This window comes from Alosa pseudoharengus, unplaced genomic scaffold (genome assembly GCF_046254945.1).
Source record: "Alosa pseudoharengus isolate Yale_2024_CS ecotype anadromous, Long Island Sound unplaced genomic scaffold, YU_APseudo_1.1 YU_APseudo_1.1_scf_5, whole genome shotgun sequence".
NCBI classification, from domain to species: Eukaryota; Metazoa; Chordata; class Actinopteri; order Clupeiformes; family Clupeidae; genus Alosa; species Alosa pseudoharengus.
Window position 1 is genome coordinate 7,965,708 of NW_027468837.1, and position 12,265 is coordinate 7,977,972.

The 12,265-nt window shown below is 44.1% G+C and overlaps 1 protein-coding gene across 1 annotated transcript; it reads right to left on the bottom strand.

Moving 5' to 3' along the window:
* Positions 1 to 367: 367 nt before the first annotated feature.
* On the bottom strand, positions 368 to 11,403 carry igsf8 (immunoglobulin superfamily, member 8). The gene is made up of 6 exons (XM_076268097.1): positions 10,965 to 11,403; positions 5,953 to 6,333; positions 5,138 to 5,605; positions 3,831 to 4,241; positions 3,220 to 3,645; positions 368 to 3,060 (listed from the first exon to the last, which is right to left on the bottom strand). The coding sequence occupies exons 1-6, from the start codon at positions 11,002 to 11,004 to the stop codon at positions 2,933 to 2,935; spliced, it is 1,854 nt and encodes a 617-aa protein (XP_076124212.1). The 5' UTR covers positions 11,005 to 11,403; the 3' UTR covers positions 368 to 2,932.
* Positions 11,404 to 12,265: the final 862 nt, after the last annotated feature.

Genomic DNA, 12,265 nt, shown 5'->3' on the forward strand with positions numbered 1-12,265 from the left:
TAGAACGCTCTTGAATGGGATTTCCCAACGTTCTACAGTCACTTCTTGCAATGGAACTTCATTCAAAAGTGAAAGCAGAAGGTAGATCAGCTGTGTTCTAAAGAATGTTTGAGTAAAGTTCACCGTGTGTTGCTAACTATTTGTTTCTCAGCAAAAGCCACGACGAAAGGGTAACAAATAAATGTAGAGAGACATCATGTGGAGTTTATTTTTTCATTTTGGCAAGTAGCTGTATAATAAGCGGGATAATGTATGGAACGCCGGTCATTATCGCGAAAATAAGTCCCTTCAGGGCATTCAGGGAGGTGTATCACCTTGAATCCACACTGAGTAATAAACAACTTAATAATCTAACAACACCTTTGAACATTTTAGTCTGGAATGGTTTATTTAATTGTGTGGCAGCATTCTCAAAGCACCATCACACACACAATAAATTGTGAACATCTGTGAAAAATTAGAACTTGTTTTGTAAGCGTCATTTCAAATGTACATAGTCACAAAGCAGTGCAAGATATAACTAAAACAGCATAACCCTCAGTCATAAGACCATAAGACATATATGCAGAACACACTTTAATACAAAACAAACAACATCAATTCTCACACAAGGGGTGTGCATTTGTACTGAACTTTAAGAGGTTCTGTATTGAACTAGTGGTTTTACTCACAATGACTAAGTTAGGGGCAGAAACAGACATTAAATCTGTTCCTTAAAATAACTCACAACCCAAATAGTGCAATAAGGAATCAGATTGATGAGAGGAGAGAGAGAGAGAGCGAGAGAAACAGTCAGCTCAGTTAGAACTGACAGTCTGACTGACAAATAGCACATACAGTGGGGGGATGGGGTGCTGACACTATAAACACAGGGATTAAAACCCAGCCAGCATGAATTCACTTTGGCTCACCCAGGGCCCTCATTCAGGACTGTGGTCACGTGTAGGCAGGAGGGTGTGTGTGTGTGTGTGTTGCGGGGGGCGGGCTGGGTTGTTTGAGCAATGCTGGGTAAATCAGCTTTCAGCACCACAGCTCTGTAACTAAGTGGTTTCTCAGAGATGCCCTGTACCACATTTCCCCCTCCACCTCTTATTATAGACTAATGCATTGCCTTCATTAACACTGAATAGTTAGAGGCGGGGCAGGAAAAAAGCTCGACCCGCACTGTCAACCCAGGAAGAAGGGATGAAGTGGGCAGGAGGGGCCAATTGCATTCTGATCGCCATGGCGTTGACTCAGTGCCATCAAATAGATTGCACTGCGAGTTAGCACTCTGGGATTTGGGAGAGGCTCAGTGATGCTCGTCGCTCGGGTGCACAAGGGTCTGGGACTTCAGCTGGCTTATTGCTTCCCGTGAGAGGAGCAATAACCCATAATGCAATGCGACTGAAAAAAAAAAAAAAAAAAAAAAAAAAAAAACGGGGGGGAAAAAAAGACAGACCATATTCCACTGTAAGGAAAACAATGCCGATTGACAAAGCAGCAGCATTTATGAGCTTTTTAAAACGATGCTTCAAAGTAGACTACGGTTAACAAAAAACAAAAAAATCTTTGGAAGCCATCAAAAATGAACATCTACAGGTGGAACAGGTACACATAAAACCCTCCCTGAACACTCTAATCTTTAAACAGCTTAAAATGATCAAAACTAACTGCAACACCTAGAAATAAAAAGATGCTTTAACTCGAACATGACTTCCATTTTGGTTGTGTAACTGCTTGGGCAAAACAGACAGTGACTGGCATGCTGGCATACATGTGGGAACAGTAACAGCATATCAAGTAGGTCTCCGCAACTTGACATTTTACCATGTGAGCACAAAAGAAGAGTTATACATTTTGTAAACGTCAAACAATACACTACGGTATTCTGTTTAAAACAATAATGCTTATATTAACCACTTTTGTATATAAAACAAAGAGACATGTTCACCAAGACGGATGGTGGCGATGCCAAGAATGCTCTTCGGTCTCCAATGTTTTGCCATTGTGCTCAAGCCAGCAGGCCCCAGCTCCTTTTACAGTACCACAACTGGGTTTGATCACGCCCATATCCTGCTCTTAACAGACCATCCCATAAACACAGTTACTAGTAACTGTAGGTGCATTTGGTCCCGTAGCTCCTACAGATGTAGGAGGGCCCCTAGATATGTTAGGGCCCACATGTGTCCATTTTACTCAGCACAAATTTCAATACAAGGAAGCATTTGTAAAGACTGTGAAGACCAGTGCATATGTCCTCAAGATGACTACCTTTTATGTCAATCCATTTTCTTTATACATATATAATGTAACTGGGGGATACTTGTAATTTGATATGATGATGCATTTGCACTGCTCTGTGAAGGGCTGGCGAATTCTCACGTTCAAGTTAAAAACAACTTTTTGTTATCTGCTTTGTTTCGAAAAGCGTCAGATTATTGGACTAATTTTAACAGCATCTGTAAAGCCTTAACAATCTGGGTCCCCAATTGTTTGCAACAAGAGTCAAAAACCAGGGAGGAGTTTGTGTGTTCTCCCACACAATACCTTTATATCATCGTCCCAACCACAGCTTCTCTGTCCGTGGTCGAGTTCCTCAGAAGGTCAGTGAATATATTACCTGTTCATGCATGGAGAACAAGGAAGCCGGCTTCACATTTCAAAATGTGTACAGACCTGAAGCAGTGCATGTGAAACGTGTTTTGAGGTCTTTTGGGTTATGTTTGTTTGTTTGTATCAGTCATGCAACAATCTTCAAAGGGTCTCCTTTTAGAGCTCATCTTTTCTTTTCGTTGTCTTGAAAATTGGCCCATATTTTGGTGCAACCAAAATCCCATTCCGTGTTTCCACATCCATAGCTTACAAATATGCGTTATCTAAGCAAGAACAAATAAGCTTTCCGAAGCCATCGTGTGTTTTATCAGCAGCTTGGACATTGGTGTGCCAACACCTACTTCTGTGAGCGTTGCCTTGCCAACCTCCTCATGAAACAACAGGTCACCGTGGCAATAATGACAACACCTACAAACAGGGCTGACGACACTCCAATCACGAGGGGAATAAGGAGAAGATCCATGACTGGAAGGAGAAGAGAAGAGAAGAAAAAAGTAACAGTGGTTAAAAGAAAATCTATCGATATAGAAACAGCTCAGTTAAAGGTCTTACAAAGAGGCACTTTTGTTATTGTATTAGATACTATAGTACAAAGAGCAAGTGACAAAACAGTCGGAGGCTTACCTCTGGCATACAGGTAGACCCGGACCGTAGACGACTCCGCTGTGGCGCCGGTGTTGTACCACGCTCCATTAGGGTCCTGTCCCCACACCGCCACCTGGCACAGGTAGTGCCCCTGGTCCTCCACCCTGGCCACGTGGATCCTCAGGCGGTAGCAGTCGGGGGCCAAGCGGTCCACGCTCAGCTCACTCCCGTTGGCGTAGATGCGGGACAGGCCGTCGTAGGTCAGCAAAGCCAAGACGCGGCCGGGGTCGTCGGCCATGGGCTTCTCGCCCAGGCCCTCGGGAGACTGCCGCTTCGACAGCCACTGGATCTCCACCTGGGAGGGGCCCGTGGTGGTCACGGACACGTTGCAGAGCACGGCCACCGTGTTCCCTCGCCTCAGCAGCGGGCCACGAGGCACCTCAGCCACCGCCGCCACACTCACATCTGGGAGAGGCACAGAGAGAGAGAGAGAGAGATAGGGGTATAATATTACATTCATGTCCACTCAGCAGACTAAAGCAATTTGTGCACGATTTATGATGAACTTAATCGAGTTATACAGTTGCTGCTGTCTTTTGCCATTGCCTTGTGCTGCTAGTCTGTGTAAATCAATCCCTTTCTTTCTGTACCTTTAGTCTTAACGTTGACCAGCACTCCCTCAGACCTCTGGGTAACAGTTGCCGGGTCGGAGGGTCCCGGGTTCAGCTTTCCAGCGTAGACGCTCACGGCACAGCGGTACAGCCCGGCGTCTGACGGGTACGCCGCAAAGCGACGGAGGATGTACTTCCCTTCCCCCTCCTTCTCCATAGACGCAGCGCCCTGGCGGGTGGAGTCGTCGCCCCAGCTGACCACGCCGTCTGGGCCGAGGCGGGCCACCTCCACCTCCACGCCGCCGCCTGCACCCCGCCGCATCCACTGCACCAGCAGCGAGGAGCGCGTCCAGGAGCCCACGCCGCCCACCACGCAGGTCAGGCTCAGAGGGGAGCCCACCTGCAGGGTCACCTCGCCGCTGGGGGTGGAGGTCACCATCAGGGAATCCGCTGTAAGTCACCCCAAAATACGAGGACACGCAAACAAAATAAGGACAAAATAAGTTCGATCATAAGGGGCTCATTCTGGATTGTGACACAATACATATAAGTCTGCATAATTCCAATAATTAGTCTCATACAAGCTTTTAATAGATAATGTAGTTATAGAAAATATAATAGAATATTAAAAACTCACTAAACAATAGCTTGTGATAAACTACATTCCTATGAATGAAATGCATGAAACTGTTTTATAAAGTGACGCATTCTTTCAGTGTGAACTACAGCACATTGTATAATGCATTGTCCATGCACTGTGCATGCTTTTTGCAAAGTAGCAAAAGAATTTAAGAGCATGCCACTGAATATAGGCTGTTATCACAAAACCACACAAAGGAGAAGCATCGGGCCATTGTGTGGTGACACACAGCCCACACTAGTCTATCAGGGGAGACATTTAGAGAAGCACAGCACAGGCTGTCTAATGAGATTAACAATACAGGCACTGAGGCCCTATATTAAGCTCTAACTTCAGCTGCTCCCATTGTTTTGCAAGCTGAGTGGTTATGCCATTAGAGTGAGTGCACCAGACAGCACAGAGTATACACATGGGGCAGGCGCAGGCTGCACAAAAGGCATAGACTTTGTCCTGTGAGTGAACCAGATAGCAACAACGCATACCGCCCACACAGAGCCACTTGATGGACATTCAGGGCGAGGTCTGTGACCTCGCGGAAATGAGCTAGCAAACAAACAAAAATGCCCCTGTTCCTGGTTTTAAAAAACACTAGACAAAGCAGCTGAATCTGTGCCGGCTGGAGAAATCCATGTTCTTTTCCAGAGCACGGAGAGAGATGGAAAAGTGCATTGAGCTAGACTCATGATGTGCAAGCTATGGGACTGACCCAAAGGCTGGACAGTCAGGTTGCCCAGCTCCATGGTCCTCTGTGCGATTCTCTGCCACGTGCCGTCGGGGTCCCGGATCCACTGAGCCGCCTCGCAGAAGTACGACCCAGAATCCTCTGGGGCCAGGGCGCCGATCTTCATCACGTACAGATCTCCGCTGCTGTCCCCGACCCTCTTCTCCAGCCCAATCTCGCCGGCTTGGTAACGCTTGTCGTAGGAGCCGCCTCGGCCGGCCGTGACGGCCAGCCCACGGTCCAGGGAGATTATCTCCCGCAGGGTGTGGCCCTGAGCCCCTGGGGGGCCCATGGCTGCCCCCGCCCCACCCCGCACACCGAAAGTGATGGCCAGGTGAGTGTGCTGCTGGGACAGGGCGGAAGCTTTGCAGGTGAGCTGCAATTCCGATCCCTCCGTCATCGGCTGGCCACTCAGAGTGCGGGGGTGACTGATAAGCAGGGTGTCAGGAATCACTGCCAGAGGAAAGGGCAGATAGGATTGGGAAAAGGAGTGGATGAATAGCACAGTACATATTATAACACCACATGGCAAATCTATGATTACAGCTGCCACTGCATTGGAATGTAGGGCTATGTGAGTAAACAAATGAAAACAAAAACAAACAACTCGGTGTTGTGATGTATGTGTGGTGGTGTGTGTGCATGCACTTTAGAAGCAAAACATTTTAGAAGTACCATATAATATAACCATGGCCTACAGTACAGCCATTCAGCTGTATGTATTTTCTAAAAGATGAGGTCATCGTTCTAAAGTGTATTTGAATGTCTCTACAGGATTTGCATAAAGAAATTGCCCCTACCTTTCACTACTACAGAGGCACTGTAGTTGCCTTGGTAACGTGTGTCAGTGCTGGGCGTGTAGCACTCAAAGCGGCCCTGGTCATCTGACCGCAGCCTCTGCACCACCAACCTGGCTCTGTCACCTGAGTCCCTCTCTACCCGGATCTCCCCCGAGCGCACTCTCGCCTGGAAGGGGGCGTAGGGAAAGCCGGGGTCCTGTGTGGAGACCACCCCGATCTGGTGTCCGCCAGTGTCGGACCGGTACTGGAACCACTCGAAGTCTTGCGTGCGTGAGCCCTCGTAGCCGGTCACGGCGCAGGGCAGAGTCAGGGGGAACCCTGCCACGCGGTACAGTGGGCCATCAGGAACAGTCACCTCTCGGCACAATGCATAGTGGATTACTGAAAGAGAGAGGGGGGGGGGGGGGGACATGTGAAATGTATGTCGTGTCAGGAACAGTGCATACGGTATGACCAACACACCAGTCAATACCTGCCTAGATAACCGGGTTAATAAGTACAGATCAATGAAACAGCTCAACATGGAATCATCAGACCCAGACGAGAAAAAAATTCCCTCACGGGATCAAATGAGTATATACTGAATACAGTGTCAATGAGCATGTTGACTAACATGCAGTCACACTTGTTAGAGAAATATGTTGGCACAAACTACTTTTACTAAAACAAATGTTAATCTAAAGCAACATCTGAATATCTGGAATCTAAGACAAGAGTAGGCATATGTCAAATTGATTTAAAGGAACCGTATGTAAGAAATGTATTTCAATTAATCATAAAATGGCCCTGATAAGTCACTAGACATTAAGAAATCATGTTCATTTCAAATACTTATATCACTGAAAACAGTAGTCCGGCCAGGATATTGTCATTTAAAAAGATGCAGCCCTCAACTAATGATGATGTTCTGTTTTGTCATGTCATGTTTTGGCCTGATGCGCCACCCTCCACCTATCTAGTAATCACAAAGTCAGTAGTGTTTCGGCATCCAGGTTGGCAACCTCGAGTCAGGGGGGAGGGGGAGGGGATACACCGCTCTACAGTAATTTGAAAGTGATTGCAGTACCAGTTTTGGCCACAATCTTACATATGGTTCCTTTAAATCTTGGCCAAACAATGAAATCTGTGTCAAACTAGATTCACTTGGTTCCAGTTTGCATGTACACTTATTCATTTAGCAGACACTGTTGTCCAAAGTGACTTACATACGTCAACTATATTACAAGGTAACATACAATGCAACTCGGAGTTAAGTGCCTTGCTCAAGGGCACAACAGTGGAAGCCAGGAATTGAACCCACAACTTTCTGGCTACTGCACGCTAGCCCAGCTCTTTATCCACTACCACCGCCTGTACCACTTCCAGTTGGTAGAATACTGTGAAATATATTTTTTTACTATTACACATATGGACCAAAGATCTTCAACAGGGAGTCCCAGACTCAAGAGTTCATGCGAGGGGCTGCCAAATTATTTGAGCCCGATTTGATTCCTTCCAACAGAAAAAGAATGACCAAAAACATCATATAAAAACATACTACCAGTCAAAAGTTTGGACACACCTATTCATTTATGGATCTTTTTTTTTCATACAATTTAGGCCTATATGAAACACTATGAAACATGGGGCTATGTAGTAAACAAAGCAATACAGTGCGACCAGAAAGTTCAGACCCTTTCAACTTTTGTAGCTCAGTGCCTGGTTTCTTCCACACATGCCATTGGAAATTTTGGCCAAATAGTTCAATCTTTGTTTCATCTGACCAGAGGATTTTTACTTAAAAAAAAAAAAAAAAACTCATTCATGACTTGACTTATTGGCAAACTTCTGGCAAAATGGCTTCCGTCTGGCCATTCTACCTTAAAGGCCTGATTGGTGGAGTACTGCACTGATGGTTGTCCTTCTGTAAGCTTCTCTCTCATCTTCACAAAAGACCTCTGGATCTCATTCATAGTGACCATTGGGTCCTTGGTTACCTGTCTGACCAACTGTCCCTGATTACTCAGTTTGGCTGAGCAGCCAGATCTAGGAAGACAGTTGGTTGTTCCAAACTTTTCCATTTGAGAATGGAGGCTACCATGCTCTTGGGCACTTTCAATGCTGCAGAGATGTTCTTGTACCCTTCCCGATCTGTGTCTTGACACAATCCTGTCTCACAGGTCTACGGACAATTCTCTCATCCTTGTGGCTTGGTTTTCACTCTGACATACACCATCAACTGTGAGACCTTACATAGACAGATGTGTGCCTCTCCTAATAATGTCCAATGAATTCATGTAGGCACAGATGGACTCCAGTGAAGCATCTCAAGGACCAGGATGCTCTAGAGCTCAATTGCAAGCGTCATAAACATGGATTTCTATGGAACGTCACGAAAACATGCGTGCGCAACCAAGAGGCAGAAAGCACCATAGAACAGCATAGAGCAATGCAAAAGAGCAAAATAATAAAATTATTTTTTGTGCTGAAAACTGCACCAATTCGAAATCACGATGGTTAGACAATGTTAAATATGTTCAATATCCCTAACGGAATGCATGTCTTCGCCAAAAATGACAAAATACGATGTTATATTAATAATCCAAATGAACGTCAAACTTTGAAATATAGTCTGAAATGAGATGTTATTATCATTGAGACAACAGGGGTATACAAAAAAATCCGATTGTAGCTTACAGCAGCCGACTATTTAGGTTAAGTTTATAACGTTGTGGACGGCCACCAAGCGTCTTCTGCCCCAAGGCTGCGCGCATCTAGTTTTGTTGGTAAACGGGAAACCCGTGTATAACAAAGGGTCTGAATACAAATGGAATATTTCAGTCTTTTATTTTTGTATACATTTACAAAACACTCCAAACACCTGGTTTTTTGTGGAGTATTGGAGTATTGTGTGTAGATTAATGAGAAAAAAAATGTAATCCATAAGATGTCTGAAACATAACAAATGTGACAGTAGGAAACTTCGAATTCATAGTTAATGAGTTGAAAACGCATCGTTTTATCACGTAAGGGCCCTGTTCATGTTGCACAGAACTTTTAATGACATTTCAAGTCTGTTAAGAGGCAAAAAGGCACATTTAGATGATGCCCCTAGACCTGGCATTGTAGCTCAGTGGGAGCACTGTCCATTAGCTGCAGCTACTCCAGGTCGGTAGCACCGACAGTAGTCTACTCGGCGACGTCTAGCGATCAAGATCCATGTAAACCCTTATGAAAAAGAACTATAGGAATCTTGTAGTATTTTGGGACAAAATATTATAGTAATCTCATAGGAATACTATAGTATTGTGGGACATACTATAGAAGTACCATAAGACTACTATAGAAACACTATAAGCAGTTAAGGATATTATAGAGGTATTACAGAACATCACAGAAGTATTATACACTACCATAGAATTCTTATAGGATTACTATAGTTCTTTTTCGTAAGGGAAAATCGGCCAGATTTCTCCTTTAAGGTAGGCTAGTTGAGAGAATGCCAAGAGTGTGAAATGCTGTAATCACAGCAAAAATTGACTGCGTTCAAGAGCCTAAAACATAAAATATTTTCATTTGTTTACTACACAACACTATGTGTGTTATTTCATTTTTTTTTTTTTTTTTTAAGTTTTAAGTTTTGTTCTACAATGTAGTCAGAAAAAGAAAGACCCATAAATGAGTAGGTGTGTCCAAACTTTGGACTGGTAGTGTATGCATCTGTCTATTATTTTCTTGACTTCGCTGTAGGCTACTCTGTAAGAACTTTTATAGCCTACATGGAACCTGGCCATTTTGGGTCATAAGGACTGCCTATCAACAAAACTGTTGATTTAACAAGGGCAAAAACTGGGCACAACACATGAGATACATTATTCCCAAATAGGGAAGAATGGACAACTGACCCTACAACCTTTGATAATTATTCGGCACTGGAGACATTCTAGGGAAGACAAACTAAAATGTCATCAAAGCTATTTGTAACTTGCCTCTACATTTAAATAGGACATGTGACAGACACATTTCCTGATGTGAGACTCACTTCCCTAACATCAGGAATGAGGAAAATTGTGAACAAGACCAACTGACTTGACTTCCCCATCAGTAGCAAAAGTTCTTAGCCTACTGGCTTGGAGAGAAAAATGACTCCTGGCCAGCTGAAACTGACATTAGCCTACACAAATCTGTGCGGCGCCCTATTCACCCTAACAGCAGCCCACAGCCATTTACCCACCTGACGTATACCACCTCATGATGCAAGGCAGTAGACAACCAAGACACACCTTTCATCTGACACAGCCATTCACCCACCTGACGTATACCACCTCATGATGCAAGGCAGTAGACAACCAAGACACACCTTTCATCTGACTCATACTAACGGGTAATACTTGAAAAACTAGACAAGGTTTCACTTCATCTTGCCCTGCCTCCAAACTGGACTAGCCAGGCGAGAACACGGCTTGATACGAACACACCCTCAGATAATGACATGGGAGTCTGGAACACAGCTTAAGCGGATCAAGCAATAATTAACGCGAGGCTTGGTCAGTAGTGGGCTAGTGAGAAAACACCAGTTCATCCACGTATGTAAAAAATCCATGAGAGAAGTCCATGATGCATCTTTGGAATCTTAAGATGCTTGAAAAACGTGGGTCTATGGAATTGTAAAGAATATACTTCCAGTGCTTTTTTATTAACTCTGGATAGCCACCGTTTAAAACTACACCGCAGACAGCTGTTAATTCACTCTGTATTCCCAATGGTTATCAAAAAAAATCAATATAGGACGTCTGGTATTTGAAATTTGTTACGCACCAGACTGGCTTAAAGAACCGCCACCATATCAATGAGAATTCTGCAACTGTCTCATGGGTTTCCCCAGCTACAACGCACGTACACGGTGGAGGAAATCATTAATCCCATAGAAGCTACAGGGATAACGTGACAGCATGTAGCTGTATTAAACGCCACAGTGGGCATGAAGCGTGACAGATGGACGTGGTTGAGTGTATTAAAACATTAACACTCACCCCACTGTAAACAGATGAATGCTATCCGCCACGGTGCCATTCCGCTACAAGCCCCGTTTGGTCAAAGTGGTTGGTTGCAGATATCGCTAGCTAGTTGGTTCAGTGCTGTGGTTTAATGCACCGCGCATTTTCCTTCAACAATTCTTCCAAACATCCAAATGAAACAAAATTAAACCAAAAATGCATGATAAAAAGGAACCGGGACGTGGTTGCAAATTGCAATTTCTCATCGAATTCGTTTGAAGAAGAACGCCAGTTGGCTATCACCGATGATCATAACGTGACTGAATTGAATATTTCAAAGCATTTCTGACTCCTGACTTCAAAAGAATACAGAAACATAATTTACAATTCGTATTAGCCTAGTCTATTTAAATCCTTGTAACAGAACGCTATGATTTCACACTGCCTCCTATCCCCGGCACGTTTGTACGGTACAATCATGCTGTTCTACACAGACTCATTAGGGAGGGAGGGGTGTTGAGATGGGAGGAGAGGGCGGTTGGTTCTTCTTCTCCCCCCAGCGGAGGGAGGGAGGCATTATTAGTAGTCGTGTCTGTTTGAAAACACCTTAAGAAGATCTGATTGGACTAGAAGCTATCGCTTTTAAAAGTATCCAATGAGAGATCAATGCGCTACAAAGCGCTGAGTACAACATCATCAATCCCCATGTCGACGTATCTAGGCCAACCCCGCCTCTTTATATTTACTATAGTTTACCCTGAAACGCCATAAGAAAAAGGCTTTTGTTTGTCTTATCATGTGAATGGGGGGCATACAAATTATATTGGTCAGAGGACCTGCAGTGTTTTCACATACACGATGCATTGTTCATGCCTTGCCATTCAGGCATAACAGAAGACAATTTTTTTATTTTGTGAAGATTGTGATATGAGCAGAAGAAAACAAAAGACATAATTCTGATAGTGAATTGTGTGATTAGAATAAACTAGGGCCTACATAGATTTAGAATATGACATTCATTCTTAATCAAGTGTATACTCATGTACACTCGAATGCATTGCATAATGTTTTTGTTGTTTGACATTTTTTCCTTTTTATTTTGAGGTGGCCTTTTTATTTCAGTAGTCTCTCCAGTGGTTATTTTTGGTTGAATCAAAGTTTAACAGAAGGTCTATACACAACTTCCACACTGTTGACATCTTTGCATTTGTATTTTGCATCTGCGGTAAGGTGGTGTCCTGAGCATTTTGAATGCTACAATATCTCAAGGATCTAGTTGAGTGATACGGCCAGGCAGGATATTTTCTCTGCTGAAGTTAATCATTTTTGTCTGTTGT

Coding starts and splice junctions, on each gene's coding strand:
- igsf8 (XM_076268097.1), bottom strand. CDS start 11,004: ATGGCACCGTGGCGGATAGCATTCATCTGTTTACAGTGGG. Junction 5,606..5,952: donor TGCCTCTGTAGTAGTGAAAG/GTAGGGGCAATT, acceptor TTCCTCTGGCAG/TGATTCCTGACACCCTGCTT. Junction 3,061..3,219: donor GGTCTACCTGTATGCCAGAG/GTAAGCCTCCGA, acceptor TTCTCCTTCCAG/TCATGGATCTTCTCCTTATT.